Raw genomic sequence first — 24,087 nt, forward strand, 5'->3', positions numbered from 1 at the left:
CTTAAAATCTTGTGGTATCGGGGCATCAGTGTTTTGAGTAAAAATCAGGGACGAAGATCCCATTGGTGCTGTGTAGTTAAGAGATTTGGGGGAGTTTGAATCTTTTAAAAATTATTATAGTTATAGCTGATTTCTTTATACATGTACGATTTTCATTCTTTTCCCTAAGGATGGAAATGATTTTACAGAACCATATCAAGAAATGCTGTTCTTTGTACCTCAGATACTAACAGTCAAACTCAGTGTGGAAGAACCCAAGATTGTCTTTGAGCCACCTTTGAAAGAATGTTGGGATTTAATCAGTCATTGCTTCAAGGAGATCCTGCAAAGTGCTGAGGAACTTCCAAAGGTACTGGATAAGTTATAGCTGCATACAAAATGCAATATGAATAAAAACTGTCTATGATGTAAAAAGTTATGAATGAGGCAGAAAACTGACAAACAGAAGATAAAGATGAGGGTTGTGTATCGTGAACCTTTTGTGTGATACCATGTGTGTATCATGAACTTTTGTGATTATAGAAGATAGCATAGGAATTGTTCTTTTGCATATTCATAGGAATTGTTCTTTTGCAGATTCAAGTTATATTAAAGCCCTGGTTTGATTTTCATACAGTTTTTGCAAGCAAACTACGTATGTAACCAAGTGTTAATTATGAATCAGATTCTTTTCACATTGCAGTGTTTTTACCAAATGATACATTTCTTTTGAAATGGTGGGTGAATGGGTAATAGAATACCTTATTTCTTCTATTGTATGTGTTGTTACAGTATTTGCAATGGTTGCCTTTAGGTAGAAAGATTTCTGTTTCCAGAATTAAAAAGAGATGATCTCAGTCTCAGTACAGTCAAACCAGATGAATCATTGTTTTCAGAGTGTGTGAACAAACTTGAAAAGATCTTTGAGAGCAACATACTTGGTCCACAGAAGTAAGTTTTGGCTGTTAACTCTTGCCCATCCAAACCCTCAGATTCTTAACACTATCCATTTGACTCAAACAAACAGTTTGAGTTAATTTGTTTCTTATTATAAAGAATCTTCACATTGGAATCTTACCTTTGTTTTTATGACCTTCTGTGTTTAAGGTATTTAAACATGTACAGGAAATACAGCAATCTTTTGAACAACAATGCACAGCAAGATGTCACGGATTTCTTGAAAGAAGGTCATTCTTTAGAAGCTTTAACAGAGGTAATATGTAACTTGACAACTGCTACATGTTCATACAGCAGTTATCACATCACACTTGACTTCCTAATGTGTTGCCTAAAGAACTCTCATCCAAATCACTTGTTTTACCCTTGGGAATACTAGGGAAGCCATCTCAATTTGCATAGCCCCTTACCATAGGGCTGCTGTGCAAATGTAGAAGGAGGTTTCTTTATGGCTACCTTCTATGGGTTTTCTTGAGTCTTAGTAGAAGTCCAGTGGAAGGCTGCCCAGAGTATTTGGTGAATCTGCATCTTGCTGGTCTTTTGATGGCCTTGTCCTTAGTCAGCCCTGTCTACTTTTCTCTCTGCATTCCTGAGTTAGCCTCTGGCTAAATACTTCTTTAGGTAACTTGTGGTGTTCCTTAATATGGCATACTCCTGTGCAAAGCTTTCGGCCCTGGAATCTGTGGATAGGAGCTGAGCTCTGGAAAGATGAAAAATAGTTGTTCCTTCTTCTATTTGGAATATATTATCCATTTGCTGTATGAGGACTAATTAGTTGTTGTTGAGCATTTTTCATCTATAGACTTTAGGGAAAAATAACAGATGCATTATTTTCCATTTGTAGAAGATTGACAGCTTAACAAAACTGAAAAGAGAGATTGCTTCCATGCATGTTACTGTCCCTCTCGCCATGTTCTGTCTGGATGCTGTACAACTGAATGAGGAACTCTGCAGTCGGACCCAAAATCTTAAAGACAGATTGGTTGAATTTGAAGTGATGGAAAACAGAGAGTTAAATAAAAGGTACATGTTGTTAGCATGCATGGTTCTTGCTGTCTGTGTGAGCTGATGCCATGTATCTGTGGATGAGATAACTTTATTCATCTGCTGGGTTTTCCATTGCTGACCAGACATGTGCAAGGACACCAAAGTGGGTATTTAAAATTAACAGGAACAGAAATACTTGTAAATAAATATCTAACTTAGACTGTATAGGGTGTACATAGAGATTAGACTGGAAGTACGCCATTGTTCTTTCCTCCTTTACTGACTTTCTAGGATTTGTGTTGAGGTTCTTGCTTCCCCTGCTGGTGTCCATCTGAAGTAACATGAAGAATGTACTATGCAGCTCTGCATTTGTCTCGTCCCTGACTTTTTTTGGGGGGGTTGTGGTTCCCCCTCCCCCCCCACCTAGGGAAGTAATGGTCCTGATTTCATATCTTGGCAAGTGTAAAGATGGGGAAAAAAAACCAAACCCAAACCCTTGAAAATATAATTTGACTACAATGTAATGGGATAATCCTGGTTCTGTGAATTAAAGACACCCCCATCCCACCCCCAACAAACATGAAAAATCTCCAACAGAAAAAAACCCTGGCAATTAAAGAATACTTCCACAGTGAATGGAGAGAGACAGTCACTGTAAAGAAATGGTTCAACCCACTTACCTAAAAAGCATCTCCAGGTGGAGATGAACCACAGTCTAGAGGGGCCTCTCTGCCTCCACTTACTGTGGAGGGGATCTAGACGATGAGCTTACGCTGAACACCTAACGTTTCGAAGGCTTGAGTTCGTTTAAATGAACCTATCCTTTGTGTATGGCTGCTGTTTACGTGCCTGCTGTCTGTATAGCTATTTGCAGTACTAAACTGGAATCTGGATCAAGAAAATGTATCACTGGAAAGAAAGAAAGAAACAAGATTTTTTCCTTTCTGTATTTTCTGTTCCCAGATACGGTATAGAATAAATTTGATTGTTTAGTAATTTTTCTCTTTATAACTTTTTCATACCATGCACTTGATTTTAGTTTTGTGGGATGATTAAGTGAGCTCTTGCTTACTGCATTCAAACATTTCTTTCTGCAGCAGATTGGGTCTTGAAAAGGAAATTCTAAACCTATAGGAAGGAAATTGTTAATTGTAATTTGGAACCAATTTAGCAATCATTCTATTATATATCAATTCTTGGAAACATAGTGGGACAATAGAACTGATTGTACAGAGTAAAATGGCATCCTTAATAAATGCCTATCTGCTGTGTGTATTCAATCTGAATACTTAATTTATGAAGAAATTTAATATTCTTGTTTAAAAGACAAACTCCATTAACAAGATCTTGCATCTCTCTGCACTTAAGATCCCGGTGATATGTCTGTTTTCTTTTTGTTGTAGAATTTGCAATGAATATAACTTAATTGCAAAGAGAGTAAGTGAGGTGCCTCTGAACACTGAAGAGCTAGTGGAATTTGATGCATACTTAAAGAAATCCAGTGAAGTTACTGTTTTTAAACTGAGACAGGAGGTCGCTGAAGCAGCACACAGACTGGAATTCCTCATGGACTATGCTGATCTTTCTTGTATGTCTCAATTACAGAATATAAAAGTCTCCATATGAAAATATTTATATATAGATATTGGGCTCTGCATGGATAAATGTTGCAACTTCTAGAATGCTAATGGAAAGCCCCAAAAGTGACAGAAAGGAAATCAAAAGAATTTAGTAGAGGCCAAAATGTACCAATGCCGAAAGGAATGGTTAAAGAAATGGCATACAGCACAGACAGTCCTTTTTTCTGTGTTTTAGAGAATCTTAGGCATTATCAGATTAATGTCATGTAATCTGGCCAAATGGTGTTACACCTCTGTGTTACTCAGTAAAATGTCTTCAGTGAAAAACCATCTAAAAAGCAATGTCTCGAAGGCTTTATGACAGCTTTTAGAAAGTGTGAGAACTTGCATCTCTGCAGTGGAGTGTTAGATCAGTGGAGGCTTCTTGTCATGTTGCTCTTAATTAATATAAAGGCTGTTCTCCAAGGTGGAGGAAACGACTGTAGAAGTTGCTTTTAGTTTGCACTTCTATTCAAAGCAAAAATGTGCCATTCACAGATCCTGTATGTTATTTGCTGTACATAAAAATGAAGAGCAGTTATATGAATGCATACCCATTTTAGTGGCAGGACGATCCTTTCTCCTTAAGCAGAATACACTCTCAGATCAGACAGTGATAGAAATAAGTAGGGTATGCCATGTTTATTAGAATTTATTTCTGATAAAGATTAGGATGCCTGTGGAACCCAGGACATTTTTCTGTTACATTTTGGACTGGAGTGTTTGCATGCGCAGTATTTCATAACTGCAAATTCTTTGTAGCTGGGTTTATAAGCACATGTCCTGCAGTTAGTTATAATGAGCTAAGTGCACTGAACAAATAGACAAATAAGAAGATGGAGATGTCTGTTCATTGTAGTTATTATGCTCTAGCTTTTGTGAATAATTCAGCATTTACACATTGTGGACTAAAAATTATTTAAACTTTACTTTTATCCACCTTATGTAGGTATATTATATATATTTAGTTAGGAGTGGTCTGTCTCTGTGTGTAGTTGAATGGAATTGATATTCTGGAGTAGCTGTTCTTACTAATTTTCTCTGCCTAGCTAAGGTCTTAAGCAGAGAATTTCACATTCTTAACTTGATTTTAGAGATTTGCTATCAATCTAACTTGTTTTAGGGAACAGTTCTCTTTGCAGTGAAGATAATGCAGCCAGCAGCTTGAAATATGTAGCTTCTTAGACAGCTTATTCCTAAATGTAGTTTTAGCTATTTTGCGTACTCTTTGCAACAGCCATTCTATTAGATCATTGGTTAAAAGGTATTTTCTTAAAGACATCTCTATTTTTTATTTTAGATGATGACATAAACCTGAATAGCACAGTTTTCCATTGGCCTGTTCAGATTGAGATAATCTTTGAAAACGGTAGATACCAGTTGTGTAACAGGAGGAATCATGCAGAGATGGTTTTGCTTGAAAGGTATGGTGTTAAGACATTTTCTTTCACTGGGTATTTTTAGAGAAAAGAAAAACCTCATTATCAGTAAAAGGGAGATAACATCAAAGAAGTAAAACTTGGAAGGGAGCTGAGAAAGTAAGGAAGAAACCTGGTTTATAGTATTACGGAGATTTCAGAAAAATTCTGTTGATGAGGGTGGATTAGGATATTCCTATGCTTAAATAGCTCTGAAAGGAGGAATGAAGGCCGTTGCTAGAATATTCATAATTTTATCTTGCTATATTGCTTAGTACAGCATTACACATAATTTTGTTACATTGTTTTCACTCTTCCTTTATTTCCTCCAGGTAGTAAAGGTAGAAAATGTAAGTGAACTAAATTAATTGGGAGGTTTAAAAATGTACCTTGAATTCTAATCCTGTGAACTGCATAGTATTGATATAACTGACTAATGGGTTTTCACTGGCATCTGTATTTACTTTACACTAGTACTGAGATCAGATTTCATTTGACAGTACCTGTTATAATTAATAAAATAATGGAAACCTGAAAAGGAATGAAACAGAACATCATATTACCTTAGCTATCTTTACCTCAGGTGTTCTCAGTTTAAGGAAACTCTTGAAGGTTATAATAGAGAAGTAGAAAGCTACAAAAAGCGGGATGTCATGACCATAGAAGAAATGAAGAACAACGCTGAGAAATTTAAAGAATTAAATAAGAATCTAGATAATGCACTAACAGAATTTGAGGTTAGTATTTATTAGTCAATTATGGAGTGGGTTGCAATGTGCTGGATGAGCAAAAGTTTGGTTCCTGTCCCTGTTTTTTTTCAGGGTTCTGGCCATATATTGTCAAGATGGCTTTAAAATTTCCAAATTCATAAACATGTGGCAAATACCTTCTTGTCCCTGTATGCTGAGTTGTTGAGCATATTTTTTGGGGAAAAAAAGTTTAGGGCATTTTTTTAAATTGAAATACTGAATTTCAGTCTTTCCAAGCAGTCAGTAGTGGCAGGATGCTATCCATGGAAAACAGAATAATTCTGGCAGAGTTGGCAGGAGCAGAATGTTAGGGAGGTGGCTTTTTCCCTAAACTGTGGTTTGTGCTGCTGGAGTTGTGTTTTCAGTCCCTCTGCTTGTCCTCTGATTAAAACCAAATGCTTTTAATCTGTTTGTATCATTTCCAGAAGTTGCCTATAGGCATTAAATATGTGTTATATCACAGAAAGGGAAGTTTCAGATGCTAGAAGGAAACTGAAGGCCAAGATTCCTAGATTCTGTTCAGAGCTTTCTGTGTGGTTCTAACTTGAATAGTTTGCCTTAGCTGTGCCTCTGCTGGGAAATGAGAATGGTTACCTTTGAGAGATCTCAGAGGCATTGTGAGGCTTAATTAATCTTCTAAATCACAGTGAGACAATGAGATTTCTGCATATATGGAGCCTTAAGGATCAAGATTTTAATTAAGTCCTGCTCAAAAGAGAAAATTGAACCAATTAAATGTTTAGGATTTAGATAAATTGCTAGTCCTACATATCAACACTCTGATTTAAAGGCATCTAGGATATTTAATTAGTGTGAGTTAACAGCACTGATATGTTGTTATAGGTAGATTGGAATAAGTAATTAAGTTTAAGTTTCTTAACACATGATCACAATGAGGAGTGTATCCACACAATTTAAAAGACATGACAATCAGCTTAGTGAATACATGAAGTTAAAAATTATCTTGGAATGTGGATCTTTAAGTTTCTCTGCCTGCATCTCGCATTGAATGACTAAAAGTTTTATGAAAGGTCTCTCTGCATTGTAAAAGCACAGACTTGGAACTAAATCTGAATTCAGTGTCTGCATTTCAGACAGCATTTCTCTGTGCTTCACCTCCCTACCTGTAAAATGAGGAAGGCAATATTTTTTTTTTTAATCTAAAACTTTGCACATTGATTTATACTGTAATGTCTTTTGGACAAAACCAATATCTTACCATGAATAATCACAGCAATTAATATCTGTTTTAGTTGGAGCTCCCAGATGTTTCTGTAATAGGAAAAAAAAAAATCACTAGTGAAAAGGAATTCCTATAAGCCTATGTGACTGAGGAGCTTAAATCCAGGTTTCAGAGTGGGTTGGTAACTTGTGAGCCTTGGTTTCACTGAATGCCATGGTGCACTATTTCTAAAATAGATACAAATTTTTTAAAATTAGTTGAGTAGTAAAAGTTACCAACAAATAACTAGGGGATTTTCAAGAACACGGTTCCCTTATTTACCTAAAATCCACAGGCCTAAATCTATAAATCTGTCTGGCTTTATGACATGTAAAAAAACTGTATTCAATATTACCTATTTAAAAGTTTAAACAACAGTAGGAATTTTTGATGGAAATAAGATTTCTCCCCCCCCCCCTTTTCTTTCCCTTAAAGGCTATTAATAAAGAGGAGGAGTTACTTGAGCGGGAGAAGAGTCAGTTTCCTCTACTACAAACTATAATTGCAAACAAACAACCCTTTGAGCAACTTTGGATAACAGCATATAATTTCCATACCAAATCTGAGGAATGGATGAATGGTGAGGCTTTGGTGTTCATTTGATGAAACGTGTCATTTTCAGTTAGTTAAGTAGAAGGGTTGATTAATTGTGAGGAAATAATTTTGAAGAAATAAATGCTGTTAAGCAGTGTGAAATACAGTTGTTGACATGGATTTTGCATTAAGATAATTTTTTGTAACACAATTGATTTCCAGTTAAAGGAGAATGACTATAAATACCTGTAAATAAACCACCCTGACAATCTTCTTGTGCTGACGTGCCTGCTGTGCTTTTTTTGATACTGTTGTATCCAGGATCTCTCCAGAAGTTGAATGCTGATGAAATTACTGAAGAAATTGGAAATATGTGGAGGACTATGTACAAGCTCAGTAAGAGTTTTCCAGATTTGGCTGGGCCTAGGCGCTTAGCAGAAACTATGAAATATAAGGTTGATAAATTTAAACAGCATCTTCCTGTCCTGTCAGTTGCCTGCAACCATGGAATGAAGGAGAGACATTGGGAGCAGGTACTTTAAACTCTGCTTTAACTGGGAGTATTCTACTGCAGAAAGTGACAGTTCAATATACTACTCCATATATTCCATACTGTGAAATACAGTAATAGTTCTGTATTTCACAATAAGAGGATCCTTTATTCTGTCACATGACAGATCCAATTTTGAAATTTGTTATGGTACAGGCAGGAGCTTCTTTGAATTAATAATTTATGGTGGAAAAGCAAATTGGAGGGTTGCATTAATACTTCTTTAGCATTTATTTCTTGCTGTTTGAGAAGTCTGTTACAAACATGCATCTTGATAGTAGATTTTATTTCTTACTTTATTTTCAGATTAGTGAAATTGTAGGATGTGAGATCAGACCTGATGAAACTACTACTCTTAAAAACATGCTGGAATTTGGACTCTCAAAATATATTGATCAGTAAGAAGCTTACACTATTCCCTTTTTTTAGACAATCACTGTATTTCATGTCAGATGCCAAATATTAGTTTGTTTGGGTTTTTTTTCTGTGCCATTAGACCCTGCTGTAAAATCAGCTGTATTTTATCAAGCTACGAATGGAACTGTCAGTTGTTCTTGTAGCACAAATGCACCAAAAAACAGACTCATATTCCTAAACCACTTAATTTGCACACTCAGAATTTTCTGTCTGTATTTATCTCCAAATTAATATCTGTAACTTGATGAGCCTGAAATTGCAAAAATATTCCCTGAAATAATAGTCTATGATATTATTAACAAATCCATATGAAAGGTAGTCTGCTATGCAACTCTACCTACAGCGGCTTTTTTTTTTACTCTTCAGCTGTGTTGCAAAAACATTTCAAAGATATGTTTCATTTCAATTTAGGCTGGAACCTATTGGAGCAGCTGCAAGTAAGGAGTATTCCTTAGAGAAGTCAATAGAGAAAATGAAATTAGAGTGGGTCAACGTGCAGTTCAGTTTGGTGAAATACAGGGATACTGTGAGTAAACACCAAATCGATATATATATTGTTGAGAAGAATTACTTTGATTCTGAATCCCAGTTGAGAAATGTTAGAGGGAAGTTACTGCTGATTCATTGTGGCATGATGGAAAGTGGTGTCTTAGCATGGAGCCTGGGCAAATGTCTCCATTACTGTATATCCTTATATTTGGACCTTTGTATCTGGATAACTTGTGATCTCAACGTATTCATCCTAACAAATCTGTAAGCCTGAGAGCTTCTGCAGTGTTGTATGGAAAGCTGGACAGTAGTGCAACTTTAACTTTCCCAGAAGAAACAAGAGATCACATGCAGTCCAAAAATTCAGAATTCCCTAGCATCCCTGGCTAGCTTCCCATTCACAAACAAATCTATCTCTTGACCGTTGAAACAGAAGTGTACAGTGGAGGTACCATTTCATATCTTCAAACATGTTGCAGGCTTTCTCATTGCTTTGCTACTTTCTTACCTTCAACCATCATAGAGAAGGGGGAAACAGGAAGCTGAATGAGGGTGAGGTTGAAGAGCAGTGAAATAAAGCAACTGCAATTTGCCTTATCAAAATATGATGTATTTACAGAACACCAGCATTCTGACAGCAATTGATGACATCCAGCTTTTGCTGGATGATCACATTGTTAAGACTCAGACAATGTGTGGCTCTCCCTTCATCAAACCAATAGAAGCTGAATGCCGGGTAAGGAAAAGCTGGTTTGACTGAACTTGGTGTCTCATAATATGCTTTCCCTAAGTGCTTTAAGGTATTTTGGCATGATAAGAAGTTACATAGTTTTTAACCGTTTCTAAGAACACACATTCATAGAACACACATTCATACTTCTCCTCAAGAGCTTTGCACTGATGGTTTCCAGAGAAAGGTATGCAAAGCTTGCTTTACAGCTAACAAAATTGTAATTGCATTGCTAATCTAGTCATTATAACCATGGGGTTGAATGTCTTGGGAATGGGTCAGTTGATTTAAACAAATCCTGCTGCATTGTGTAAAAAGACTCAGGTCTGTCAGTTGAGAGAGATAATTTATTTGTAATGTTCTGGTATTGGCATGATCTGTAAGGGTTTCAAAGTGTTTTTTGTTAGGTGTCCTGCTATTTTGTGAAGATGTGATCTTTGTTAAAGATGATGAATTTCTAATAGGAAGATTATGCAGAAAGCAGAGGCTTCTTTCCTATCAGTATTTAATATCACTTTTTCTGGCCTAATAGTGATGATTTGTAAGCAATGCTAAGACCTAAATTCTCTCAATTCCTATGGACTTTAGCCAAATCATAGGTAACTGAGTTCTGCTTTCCAGTATAGGTGGTGGAATGAAAGGGAACGATTAATACAGAGCTATTTTAACAATCGCCATGTACCTCTTGCAGAATAATGAGCCATACAGACTGGCTGTGTTTTCTCCCTGCAATACATTTCCTTGCATATCCCTTACGCTGTAGACTGTCAAAGTCACAGAAGCAGTGCTATCTGAAATTCTTGATACAAAAAAATCTCTCTCTGGTTTTAAAACCAACTTGTACTGCTAGAGTTGCATGAAATAGCCTTTTTGGGGGGGGCAAAGATTGAACCCACTGTATATAGGGCCTGTGAATTGACATTTACTTAGTCTGCTGAATACCTTCTAAGCTTTTATCCATTCATTGATGATAAGATAGAGAGTACACAAGTAGAATTAAAAGAAGAGATTCTGGATTGGCATGCTAGTCATCTCTGCACTTCTTAGGCAGTTCTTCCACAGCTTGCTGTAAAAAGTGCTAGTGAATGAATACATCTATTGTTTATAAGAAATATTCAGATGTTTATTAGTGTTTGGTTTTTTTAAAATAAAGTTTCTCCCTCTTTTAAAATTGCTCAGTTGCAGGGTTGGGGTTTTTTTTTTCTTCTTTTTTTTTTTTCTTTGAAGCCAAGCAACTCGTGTTCTTTGATTCCTCAGTGTAGATTAATTCTTGATATAATTGTGCTTAAACATTAAATGTTTTCATTACAGGCTTGGGAAGATAAGCTGTGTTTAATGCAAGATATTCTGGATAGCTGGTTAAAATGTCAGGCAACATGGTTGTATTTGGAACCAATTTTTAGCTCAGAAGACATTATAGCTCAAATACCTGAAGAGGGCAGAAAGTTTGGGGTTGTGGATACATACTGGAAGGACATTATGGCACAAGTGGTAAGTGCATTTAATAAATTGCGTATTTTTATGCACATCTGTTAACATGATTATTACTATCATGAAGATATACTAGCTTTTCTGGAGTTAGATATTTGTATTTAAGTCACAAGAAGGTATAATACAGAGTGGAAAATCCTTTACTAAAGCCCACCAAAATCTAGTCTTGCAGTAAAAGTGGTAATTATGTCATTATTGCTTTGAGATGTCTGTAAAGGCTGGATATTGAGGATGAATTAGAGCTTGTAACATTTTAATTGTAAATTTTCTGGCTTTTGTATGGTTAAATGATCAGAATTAGGTAGAAATAGGAATGATTTGTGCTTTCAGGATCTGCTTCAGAGTTCACTGACAATCTGTAGAAAGCCTTCTCTGGATACAGTTAGACTTTGGATTAGGCTTTTAAGGCTTACACATTATTAGAGCAACTAAATGGCTTTTTTTTGCATATGATTGTTCTCTAATATGTGGTGGCATGGTTATTCAAAACTTTGGTGAGTATGTACTGAGATGGTAGTGAGTCAGGATAAGATAATGGGGATAGTAAATGCAATTGGGTATCCTGTTCAGTTCCCTATAACTAAGAAATTGGGTAAGAAGCCAGATACTTAGCAGTAGTGTGAGCTGAGATGTTTGTCAAAAACTTTGGGAGTGTGTGATTGTGTGATAAAGATGTTGAAATAATCAGTGTAACAAAATAGAAGTTGAGACCTGTCTAACAGCTCAGACTCTGTGAATGATGCAAGCCTGTTCTGAAATAGGTGTATCTTTTCAAGTTAAGAGGAATGTTATCAGAAAGAAAAAATGCAACCTAGATGGCAAGAACAGAGAATAATTTTCATGTACTGTGGCTCTGTTTGACAGAACTTATTTGTGAATGGAAAAAAATGTAGCAAGCCCAGACACAGGAGCAAGTGCCAAAGATTTTAATTCCTGTGGATATTTCCTTGTTGCATTATTGTCTGTAAAGCTCAAATTAGTAAAACTGACAGTCTGAAAAAGCAGAACTATGAAATAATACATACATATTTAATAACATTAAGGCACACTACATAGAAGAATATCTAGCTTTTTAGCCTCCTGCAATGTATGTGATTGATGATAACAATTTTAATGTACAAACATATTGCAACTTTTAGCAGTTTCTGCTGTGTATTTGTTTTTATAAAGGTGAAAGACACAAAGGTACTTGTAGCAACTGAACAACCCATGATGTTGGACAGACTTCAGGAAGCAAATACTCTCCTAGAAGATATTCAAAAAGGGTTGAATACTTACTTGGAGAAGAAAAGATTGTTTTTCCCAAGGTAAATTAATTAAACAGGCCTAAGTTAGAGACAAAAAGCCATAAGCTCTTTCAAACCATTTCTACTGAACTGAAAAGTCTCATTTTATAAACACACGTGGGACAGTCACATGTAACAATAAAAAACTTGTTCTTTTTTCCAGACATCATTCATTTTCCTCAGCTCAAGTTTAAATTTGCAATGCCAGGGACAGGCAGAGGTGGGGAGGCAAAATCTGTCTAGCACAGTGTAAACTTATGGTTAGAAACACGTTGTCACTTACAGGGCATTTTTGAAGGAACTTGCTACCTTCCCACGGCTGATTTGCAATTACGTCTCTGCCCTACCCTCTTTAGTTGTGTAGAGGTGTGTGATACATAGGAGTTATAGAATCCTGTTCCTCGTAATCACATACGTTTTTACAAGGTCTTTATTGGCTGCAAAGATATATCTGGTCTTTCCTGTGTGAGTTGGAGAACCCTTCTTTCTTCCTCTGCATAAAAGGATGGTCATATTGAAATTCTGAAAAAAACACGTGTCATGAGTTTTATGTTAAAAATTGTTTAAGAAAAGGGATTTGAGATAATAATTTCCTCTCTGTTATGCTAGTGTCCTAAGCAACAATAAAACCAATTCAATTTATCTTGCATATAGTAGATTATTAATGACAGTTTTCATGTTTGGAAAGTGCATGTTTATTAATTGTATTTTTCTAACAGATTCTTTTTCCTGTCTAATGATGAGCTGCTTGAAATACTGTCTGAAACAAAGGATCCCCTTCGAGTACAACCACACTTAAAGAAGTGTTTTGAAGGAATTGCTAAACTGGAGTTCGCAGAAGATCTGGAGATCATAGGCATGATCAGTTCAGAGAAAGAAATTGTTCCTTTCATCGACAAAATCTATCCAGTGAATGCAAAAGTAATTTTTTCTTTTTTTTTAACTAGATGATATTAGATTAATACTTTGCCTAAAATGTACGTTTTTTGGGGAATGAGGTTTAAAACATTTAGGATGAGATCATGCAGGGTGTTTAGAAAGTGAGAGTGCAGACTGGTACTCTAGAACAAAAAGGATTTCCTACAAAAAGGAGTAAGACACACAACTTTTTGGGTAAATTCCTCTAGGCACTTTTGTGCAGCTTTATGCACCTACTACTTTTAAGATGTAGATAGATAGATAACACAGAGAGAGAGAGAGAGAGAGAGGTACGTGCGTGCACACACACAAAAACCCCCAAGCTCTCTATATACATGTGTATATAACATTGCACAGCATGGCTGAAACAGAAGAATGAGGGAAAAGATGAATGACTGGCAGTGAAGAGTCAGAGCATTAGTTCAAAAGGTGGCGGAGTAGAAATAGTAGCATCTAGGCAAGTAAAGAAACAGTCTGCCTTCTTTGCACACAAGGTCCTACAAGAGCAAGAGCACCATTTGAATACTGTTTTATTAGGCTTATTAGACCTGCATTATTCAGTGGCTGTAGAAAGCAGGAGAGGAGCAGGGCCAGTGTAGAGAATGGCAGGAAGACAAAGGGAAGGCATGATTGATCTTAAACTACAGGATCTCTGTTACTCTACTGCACTACTAATGCCTCCCATTGGTATATGCAAGGAGTAACTCACACTGTTTTGGCTGTTGCTAAAACTAGTAGTGGTTCACAATAAAAAATGAACTTTAAGGTATAATGGTACACTGTGAATATTAGATAATTACAAGATCATTTAAATTAAAATTAGGTCAGCACAATTCCACTGTTATGGTCTTCAAGTTTATAAGTTTTGGAAAGTATCTCAGTTCCAGTTTTTTCTGCTATTCTGAATGTGAAGGTATGGAGCTGAATTGCTGCATGGTAACCAAGAAGAGATGAAAGGTAGGGCATGTTGTAAGTTACAGATACCCTTCTTCCCTTAATCCTCCAGGAACAAAACATGCTCTGACCATGCAAGCTGTGATCTGCTTTTTTTTTTTATGCTTATATGAAACGTATCCATCTGTTTCTTCAGCTGGATTGTCTTTAGAGTTAGCTTGATTTATCTGCCTTCAGACAGTGTTAAACTGCAGTAGTGGCTGTCAGAATTTGGCAAATTTCAAGCTTTTTTTCTCCTATATACCACATCTAGATCAGAAGAAAGCATAATCAGGAAACGTGTATTGACTCTTAACTGTTTTTCTTGTTCAAAGGGCATGGTAGAAAAATGGCTTTTGCAAGTAGAGGAAATGATGCTGGCCAGTGTAAGACAAGTTCTTCAAGATGGCATAAGAGGATATATCAAGGTAATTGTTCCTAAGTTATAGTATAAAATAGATTTCACAAGCAACTGTACATGCACAGGTTGCTCAAATTCTTAACCAGGGAAACATATTTGAAGCTAAGTGGAATCCAGCTCTCCTTGTTCAATAGTACCAGTTTGAAGTTTTAACTTTGAATTTCTTGGAGAAAAAGTATCAAAGCTTTCCATGCTATTTCTCATTTATTTACAGTATGAAACAAAAGAAATTTGGGGAAAGGAATTGTTATCAGTGCCATAATCTAACATGTTTATGTGTCTTTCTGTGTCTGGAATGGATCTTTTTGTTTAAGGTTCCTCGAAAAACGTGGGTACTTCAGTGGCCTGGACAGGTGGTTATTTGCGTTTCATCCATTTACTGGACAGAAGAGGTGTCTGAGGCTATAAGGAAAGGAACTTTAGTAGTAAGATTTTCTTCTACCTTTCTATTAATTAATCAGTTTAGTGCTTAGTAATAAAAAGCTGCTTCTAGCAAAGAAGATCCTCAGTCAACAACATATTACAGTTTACTCATGCAATGTGCTTTATTTTTTGTCTGTTTCCTTTTTTCTTGTGTCTTAACGGGGGCTTGTTCTTGTTTACTTTGTGTGTCAGGAGAAGTCCCACTGAGGGGAATTTTATTACTTTTTTCTACAAGTGATACGGTGTAAATAAAAGTACCAAACAAGAAGTGATAGACTATTGTTAAACACTATGTATTTTTATTTTTAACTCCTGTCTTTACATGTGAAGCCCCAGGGAAACGTGCAGGGAGAAATCTCTCCTTATAGAATGGCGCAGTTATTTGTCTGGTTATTGCTAGATTCTCCTGGTGATAAAGGTGCAGCAGCCAAATTTGTTATTTCATACAGGAGACTTTCCTTATCTGCCTGTCTTCTGTGGGGGAGATGAAAACTGACACAGCACTCCAGATGTGGGGTCAGCAGTGCAGGCTAGAGGGGAAGGATCACCTCCCTTGACCTGTTGGTAATGTTCTTCCTAATGCAGCCAAGGATGCTGTTGCTCTTTGCTTAAGGGCACATTGATGTCTTATGTTAGGCTTAGGCTTAGCATCTACCAGCATCCAGGTCCTGTTCTGCAGACCTGCTTTCCAGCTGGTTGGCCACCAGGGTGTGCTGGCACATGGGTTTATTCCTTCCCAGATACAGGACTTTCCCCTTTGTTGAACTTCACAAGGTCCTGTCTGCCTATTTCTCCAGTCTGTTGAGGTACCTCTGAATGGCAGCACACCAATCTAGTCTATCAAGCACTCCTCCCAGTTTTCTGTTGTCTGCAGACTTGCTGAAGGTGCACTCTGTCCCGTTGTCTAGGTCATTAATGAGAACTTCGTTAATCTTTCATTTCATTAAACTTTCTCATTTAATAATGAGAAAATAATTTAAAATGTTTGTAGTAAAGTCATGAGAATCTTAGATTTCTATTAATTTTATTAATTTACAATTTACTACTAATTTACAGAAGAAATCTAATCAATTCAGAGAGATTCAGATTCAGAGAGAATCTGCTCATCTTGTATCATAGAATTCGGTCATTTCTATTACGAAGAAAGATAAGACTTCTGCTTACACTGTTTTCAGACCATAAAGCTTTTTGAGGTGTTCGTCATAAAATAAAATGCCAGTATATGAACGTTTGTGTCGTGTCAGGACTTCCATTGTTATGTTTTGTTGGAAGGGCTGTCTCCAATGACTGCACCCATGGGAGCTTAGGAACTGCTAGCTACCGCATTGTGTTAATGCCTGTGTTCTGCTTCTGTGACAGGATTTCTTGGAGAAGAGCAATCTACAAATTGGGGACATTGTTGAGTTAGTGAGAGGAAAGCTGTCCAGTGGAGCCCGGCTGACACTTGGAGCTCTTACTGTCATTGATGTGCATGGTAAATGTGCGGCTGCTGGTACTGTTGTTACATCTGGGGCAGTGCTGCTATCATTAGTTGGGTGAACTATTTGAAAAAGGCAGCTAAAATGCTTTCTCTAACTTTAAACCACCTTTACGGAGTTATTGTATGGTGTCTTTGGGCAAATGGAGATTGTTCAGTCCTGCACAACTATCTCCCATCTACGTAGAAGGGGCAGTGGAATCTAGACCAAATTAAGCTGATTCCCTATGCAAAACAGATGCAGATTCCTTTCTAACATGAAAGCCAGCCTACTACTTTAAATGTCGATTTACTGTTACATAGCTATAAGTAAGTGTTATTTTACTTATACATTATTTTATTATTATTATACATTATTTTAAGTAACATAATAGAAGTGTTTAGATTTTTCAAATAATCTGTCTTGTACTCTGCAGCTCGTGATGTGGTTGCAAAACTGGCTGAAGACAAAATCACAGATCTGAATGACTTCCAGTGGATTTCTCAGCTCAGATACTACTGGGAAGAGAAGGATGTAATAGTGCGAATGATTACAACAGAAGCCAAATATGGTTATGAGTATCTGGGCAATTCTCTACGTCTGGTTATAACCCCGCTAACAGATCGATGTTATAGGTAAAGTCATGTTGTCTATGAATAACGTTTTCATTTTTTGGATTGATCTATATTTATTTTCATTTGTTATAGTTAATAATAGCAGAAATCTCAGCAGCTAAGATTTTCTTGCAGGTTTTGGAGGCAAATCTTATCTATTGTCTTTGCCCAAATATGGTAAAATATTTACAATGTATAGGTTTCTACACCAGTAGAGTAATAGTCTATGTTGTATCCAAGAATGTGCTTCTGAATAAAGCTGGCAGCTCATGGTGCTTGAACTGTAAAGAACTCTACAGTAGCACTGGTCAATTAATTTCTTTGAAATAAGACATAAAGGTAGGGTATGCCTGGCTGTAAAATAAATGAGGTAATTATAGAGCCCTTCACAGAGGTTTGAATGCAGTTAGCTTCCTGTTCCTCCACATGCTTGCAAGAGGTTGAAAGGGAAATACTTCATCCCCCAAGGCTGAGGTATTCAAGGGCATTTGGTATTTCACTTCTGGTGAACCCTGGAGACACAGGTCATCTCAGCAGGTAATTTTAGGTCTAAGGTTTAAAGAACTTTCTTTATAGTATTTCCAGGCAAATATATGGTGAGGATGTAAAGATTTTACTTCAGCACTGAGCTGTGAACTCACCATCGTGTAGAAGGCACTTCTAGTAAGGTGCCTATGTTAATGCCTATGCTGGAAAATGCTTAATCTTCTGGCATTCACAGTGGTGTTGAAAGAGCCATGTGGCTGGTGCATTAGCTGTAAACTGGCGCTGTTGTCATTAGCATTAGCTCAATCTAAACTAAGACTGCGTAGTCAGCTGTGCCAGATGTAGTTTCAGTGCAAGCAATGAGCAAGCAGACTCTATTCAGCATAATTTAACAACTGCAAATTGTTTCCAGGGTAACCTGTATAGGAAAATACTTAACGATCCCTTCAGAAACAAGCTGCCATTAAATATTACTGTTTCTAATGCCTGTGTTCTTGTTTATGTAGGACATTGATGGGTGCCTTGAAATTAAATCTTGGTGGTGCTCCAGAAGGACCTGCTGGGACTGGCAAAACAGAAACAACAAAAGATCTAGCAAAAGCGCTAGCTAAGCAGGTACCAAAATACAAACTTTTTTCTTTGTATTGTTTATGTTTGGATATGTAGATATTTCTGAAAATGCCATTCTTAAGCAAGTACTGCTTGTTCTGTACCTATTCTTTATTCACAGAAATAGTTGGTAAGAAGCACACATTTAGGACTGTGTCTATATGGCATCTTAGTGTGGTAATCCAAAAATAGCAATAATAATCCCTTCCTATTTTAGATGCTAAGAAGTTTGTAGTGGACTTTCTGTTAATACTGAGAGATGGTCTCTCTGTGTTTTTATTGTAGTGTGTGGTCTTTAATTGCTCCGATGGTCTCGATTACAAGGCAATGGGCAAGTTCTTTAAGGGGCTGGCACAATCTGGTGCATGGTCCTGCTTTGACGAGTTCAATAGAATTGAGGTATGTTTTAACTTGGACAAATAAAATGATAGAGCTTTAATTTAAGACACAAGAAGTTTTAGATGTAGACATGAGAGCATTATTGTCAATTTTCTACTTTTATTTGTGGTATAGCCTCTTTGTTTTGATAATCACTGACACAGAAATAGGTACTTGGCTGCCTGCTGTAGAAGCACATGCCCGCCTGTGCTGTGTTGCAGAAGTCTTGTGTTCTGGGTTATTTTAGATGAAAAAAATGTTCCTGTACAATTTCCTCTTTTGTATGTGACACTCACTTGTTGGCAAAGAACTGTCCTTCTCTTCTCCTTGAGAAATCAAGCTACAGCTGTGGGGCTGCATTTACCTATGTTCAGCACAAGATAGACAAGTCCCAGTGGAGGAATTTCTGTGAAGACTAGCTGAGTGTCACTACCTGAGTGACCTGGTTAACTAGCTGTGTAACCAGACACATCTGATCTGCTCCTTGGTCTTACTCTGATTTTTTTTGGTTTTGGGGTTTTTTTTAAATTTGGTAACTAATGACTTTGGATAAGTTTTATTGCTATTTTGATGGAGTTAAGATTTAAGTAATTACTAGTAAATGTGGAGATTCCATGAAGATCTATTTTGTATGTTTTAGTATCCTTAGCACCTTAATTTCTCCATTTGTCTGCTGTAACTTGTTTTTTAATGAATTCAAGTGCTAGCATTCTCATTTTGCAATATTCTGTTGCCTTGATACCTTAAAGCACTGAAGATTGGCCCTAGGCTGCCTTACCCATTCTTTACATTTACCCTCAATTTGGGGCATTGAGTGAATCAGTCTTTCTGAAGAGCCTAAACTATTTGTTGTCTGAGGTGAAAGGGAAGTGCTTTTGGAGGCCTCCAGAGGGAGTTCCTGTCCATCTAACTTAGATGTCTACATTCAGGCAGATGATATTTCCATTTGGAGGCTTTTAGAAACTTCTGTTGATCTGTCTGCATTGGTTGAATGGGGATGGGGATGGATGAATAGGGAATGGTGGCACTAACTTTCAGAGGGTCACTTCAATAGACAGCTAATATTTAGGCTCAGTTATCAGACAGAGGGTGATTTTCACCTGGAGGAATGCAAATATAGCCATCAAAAAATATAAAACATTTTGTATTGTCTCCAAGTGTCTTATGTTTTCCAATCTGTTCTGTCTGTATTAGGTTGAAGTGTTATCTGTAGTTGCCCAACAAATACTTAGCATACAGCAAGCTATTATTCGCAAACTCAAAACATTCATCTTTGAAGGGACGGAGATCTCTCTTAATCCTACTTGTGCTGTGTTTATCACAATGAACCCTGGGTATGCTGGACGGGCAGAGCTGCCTGATAATCTGAAGGTAAATCTGTAATCCTGATTTCTTGTAGAAATTAAGCAGAATTTGCAACTTCTGGTCTATTGTAATAAGAAAAGGAAGGCAGCAATCAAATAATACATTGATAACCCATTCAAGTATATTCTGCTGTGCTTTTTGCTAAGCTTTCATAAATGTTTAGGATTGTACAAAATGCACAGATGAAAGGTCTCAGTCCAATCGTACTGATACCAGTTCACAGCTTTAACTGTGCTGTCTAAGTGGAAATCCAGCTGGTTTAGAATGGCTTGGCTGTCCAAATACCAATTTAAATTTATTATAACTTTGCAAGTTGCTGAGACACTGCAGAGAGACTGATGCGGTCCCAGTCCTTTTAGTAGCTTAGCCGCAATCTTTTGCACGACATTTTACAAGACATTAACCACGTAGGGAACGGTGTGCTAGTTTGTCTATTATGCAAGTGAGATGAATGACACCTCCCTTTTCCTCCATTAATAGCTTTTTAGAATTGTGACTCTTTCTAAACATTTGTTCCTACAGTGCTTAGCACAGACCTCTTGAACCTCTTGATAAGATCACAATTCTAGTAACAATTCTAATGCAATCTCATAGATTTCACATGATTCCTAAAGTCATGAAAATGGAATACAGAGTATAGAAGTTCATGAATTTATGGAGAGATACTAGTCTTACAAAACAAGTGCAAGTTCCATATTCCATAGTCTAAGCTAATATCTTACTTTTTTTCCTTACAGGCACTGTTCCGAACAGTTGCCATGATGGTTCCAGATTATGCTTTGATTGGAGAAATTTCACTATATTCAATGGGATTTTTGGATTCTCGGAGGTAAGACATGGTGAATTTTCCACCTTGATTGAGTCTGATATACCTCATTCCTCTATAAGGCATATATGTGTGTTTGAGGCGTATAATTCTGGAAGGCTGTCCATGTTCTGTTTGTCTAGAAAGTACTTCTTAATCTCCTGCTTTATCATCAGTTCTCATTTACCACCTCATGTTGATGGATGTGCACCTCTACACAGGATCACTTGGAAAATGTATCATAATATCAAACAGAATTCCTAAATGGCACACACATTCTCTGGCATGACATAATCTACAGTTTTGCTTCCTAGGTGATCACCTTATCAGCTGTGGTGGTTTGACCCTGGCTGGATGCCAAGTGCCCACCAAAGCTGCTCTATCACTCCCCTTCTCAACTGGACAGGGGGGAGAAAATATAACGAAAAGCTCGTGGGTCGAGACAAGGACAGGGAGATCACTCAGCAATTACCACCAAGGGCAAAACAGACTCGACTTGGGGAAAATCAGTTTAATTTATTGCCAACCAGAACTGAGTAGTTCAGAGGAGTGAGAACATGTGTAGGGAAATGAGAAATAAACCCAAATCTTAAAACACCTTCCCCCAACACCTCCCTTCTTCCTGGGCTCAACTTCACTCCTGATTTTCTCTACCTCCTCCCCCCGAGAGGCACAGGGGGATGGGGAATGGGGGTTGCAGTCAGTTCATCACATGTTGTCTCTGCTGCTCCTTCTTCCTCAAGGGAAGGACTCCTCACACTCTTCTCCTGCTCCAACATGGGGTCCCTCCCATGGGAGACAGTCCTCCATGAACTTCTCCAATGTGGGTCCTTCCCATGGGCTACAGTTCTTCACAAACTGCTCCAGCATGGGTCCCTGCCATGGGGTGCAGCCCTTCAGGAGCAGACTGCTCCAGTGTGGGTCCCCCGTGGGGTCACAAGTCCTGCCAGCAAACCTGCTCCAGCATGGGCTCCCCATGGGGTCACAGCCTCCTTCAGACATCCACCTGTTCCGGTGTGGGGTCCTCCCCGGGCTGCAGGTGGAGATCTGCTCCACTGTGGACCTCCATGGGCTGCAGGGGCACAGCTGCCTCACCGTGGGCTTCACCATGGGCTGCAGGGGAATCTCTGCTCTGGTGCCTGGAGCACCTCCTCCCCCTCCTTCTTCACTGACCTTGGTGTCTGCAGAGTCGTTCCTCTGTCATATTCTCACTCCTCTCTTCATCTGCAGTTTGTGTCCCCAATGGTTTTTTTTTTCCCTTTCTTAAATATGTTATCCCAGAGGTGCTACCACTGCCGCTGATGGGCTCAGCCTTGGCCAGCGGCAGGTCTGTCTTGGAGCTGGCTGGCATTGGCTTTATTGGACATAGGGGAAGCTTCTAGCAGCTTCTCACAGAAGCCACCCCTGTAGCCCCCCAGCTCCCAAAACCTTGCCACGCAAACCCAATACATCAGCTGATATGTCTGATAATCACTGCAGTTACTTTGTGTGTATAAGTACTTAAATTATTTTCCTTGCGTGTTGAGATATTTTCATTCTACGTGTGATATTTTAATATCCACAGTCTTGCCCAGAAAATTGTTGCCACTTACCGTTTGTGCTCTGAGCAGCTGTCATCTCAGCATCACTATGATTATGGAATGCGTGCTGTTAAATCTGTCCTGACAGCAGCAGGAAACTTAAAACTGAAGTACCCAACTGAAAATGAAAGCGTATTGTTACTTCGGGCTTTGCTGGATGTTAACTTGGCCAAATTCTTGGCACAGGATGTGCCATTGTTTCAGGTAAGCTATCAGGCCAGTGTGTTTAAGTTTTGTGATGATGAGGTCCGTTATAAGAACCTACAGAAACAAGTCATTATCTTAATTTAGAACAGTTTGATCTAGATGCTGCCATATTAGTGTAGAGTTATTTCAGTCCACTGATCTGGATGCAGTCTTTGGTTCTGTTAGTATTATTTTGAAAAACAAACTTTCAGTAGTGCCTTTTAGGTTATTCTATAAAATGTTTTATAAGATATCTTGCTAAAAGTCACTTTGTGCTGTTTCATTTGTGGAAACCATTCTTTGAAGTTTGCATTCTGGCTTTGTGCTGCAAAAGAGATGAGGACAACTAAATTATGGTCAATTAGAAATTTGAAGTCAGAATGAAAACAAAGTTTCTGTTTGCGTGCTGCTTTAATAGAAAGTAAAGACTATGTTAAGCTACAAAGCAATCAATATGAAAGACCTAAAAGCTAGGATACAAGCACACACAGTGTCATTGATCTGAAATTTCAGAACACATACCCTTCTATTTAATCACTGAATTCTTTCAACCACTTTCGCATCCTTTCCTGTAATACTTTTTGGGGCAAATTTGCAGAAGGTTAAGCTTCACAAAGTATCAGCATGTGTATGAAAAGCGCAGGCACTTGTTTCTGTCTCATGCATACAGAATGCTTTCATGGCTACAGTTTGCCTAGAAGTTTGTTTTGTCCAGCTGAGGACATTTCCTCTTATGCTCCTGTAATCTGTATGAATATTGGTTTACTTGTGGATTTTTATGCTTTGGGAGTTTTCCCTTTTTGTAATATGTGTTTAAATAGTGTTCTATTCTGTCTTTCCTTAACAGGGCATCATATCTGACCTCTTTCCTGGAGTGGTTCTTCCTACACCAGACTATGACCTGTTTGTCAAGGCACTAACTGAAAATATAAAAAAAATGAATCTTCAACCAGTTCCATGGTTCATTGGAAAAATTATTCAGGTTTATTTTCACATATTAATTCTAGGGAAGAAAAGCGTGAGAGCAGAAACAGTCTTCATTCACTGTCTGTGTCATGAATGAATAGCTAATAGTTTCCATGATCAATTAATAGAATATTACAAACACTGTATTTCTGCCGAGTAAAAATCATGGAGTAAAAGCCTGCTTTCCTCATAGTGATTTTCTAATTCAGCCAGTCTGTGAAGGAGCTAAAGTGTGCAGCCACATCGTAAGGTCTTCTGGTTCAGGATAGAAAATGAAACTGAATCTGTTACTAGCTGAGGTGGTGTAGCCTAGTGAACAGAACTCTGGACTGGGAGTCAGTTACTGTTCCCAGTTCTGCTCACAGTCTCCTTGAGAAGTCTTGAAGGAGGTGACGTTTCTCGCTCTTGGTTATGCTTCACCTCCAGCTCTGTGTTCCCATTGTCTCCCATTTATTAGTATTAGCTACCTTTTAAAGAATGCTTATCATTTTTTTTTTTTCTTTCTTGTGGGTAGTGTA

At 37.7% G+C, this 24,087-nt stretch overlaps 1 protein-coding gene across 1 annotated transcript in view; it reads left to right on the forward strand.

Annotated features, from left to right (window-relative positions):
* The window catches only part of DNAH3 (dynein axonemal heavy chain 3), a 63,800-nt gene that overhangs the window by 13,032 nt on the left and 26,681 nt on the right, over positions 1 to 24,087 (forward strand). Inside the window, exons 10-34 of the mRNA XM_075719203.1 lie at positions 170 to 349; positions 794 to 930; positions 1,087 to 1,192; positions 1,781 to 1,959; positions 3,327 to 3,511; positions 4,843 to 4,966; positions 5,544 to 5,697; positions 7,367 to 7,511; positions 7,787 to 7,998; positions 8,322 to 8,413; positions 8,844 to 8,958; positions 9,541 to 9,657; positions 10,963 to 11,142; positions 12,313 to 12,449; positions 13,148 to 13,349; positions 14,615 to 14,707; positions 15,015 to 15,125; positions 16,483 to 16,597; positions 17,017 to 17,215; positions 18,187 to 18,295; positions 18,575 to 18,688; positions 19,862 to 20,038; positions 20,770 to 20,861; positions 22,402 to 22,621; positions 23,451 to 23,585. Coding sequence (XP_075575318.1) covers positions 170 to 349; positions 794 to 930; positions 1,087 to 1,192; positions 1,781 to 1,959; positions 3,327 to 3,511; positions 4,843 to 4,966; positions 5,544 to 5,697; positions 7,367 to 7,511; positions 7,787 to 7,998; positions 8,322 to 8,413; positions 8,844 to 8,958; positions 9,541 to 9,657; positions 10,963 to 11,142; positions 12,313 to 12,449; positions 13,148 to 13,349; positions 14,615 to 14,707; positions 15,015 to 15,125; positions 16,483 to 16,597; positions 17,017 to 17,215; positions 18,187 to 18,295; positions 18,575 to 18,688; positions 19,862 to 20,038; positions 20,770 to 20,861; positions 22,402 to 22,621; positions 23,451 to 23,585 — 3,630 coding nt within the window. The remainder of the gene's footprint in view (positions 1 to 169; positions 350 to 793; positions 931 to 1,086; positions 1,193 to 1,780; positions 1,960 to 3,326; positions 3,512 to 4,842; positions 4,967 to 5,543; positions 5,698 to 7,366; positions 7,512 to 7,786; positions 7,999 to 8,321; positions 8,414 to 8,843; positions 8,959 to 9,540; positions 9,658 to 10,962; positions 11,143 to 12,312; positions 12,450 to 13,147; positions 13,350 to 14,614; positions 14,708 to 15,014; positions 15,126 to 16,482; positions 16,598 to 17,016; positions 17,216 to 18,186; positions 18,296 to 18,574; positions 18,689 to 19,861; positions 20,039 to 20,769; positions 20,862 to 22,401; positions 22,622 to 23,450; positions 23,586 to 24,087) is intronic.

The sequence above is a fragment of the Pelecanus crispus genome, chromosome 11 (assembly GCF_030463565.1).
Source record: "Pelecanus crispus isolate bPelCri1 chromosome 11, bPelCri1.pri, whole genome shotgun sequence".
Taxonomy (NCBI): Eukaryota; Metazoa; Chordata; class Aves; order Pelecaniformes; family Pelecanidae; genus Pelecanus; species Pelecanus crispus.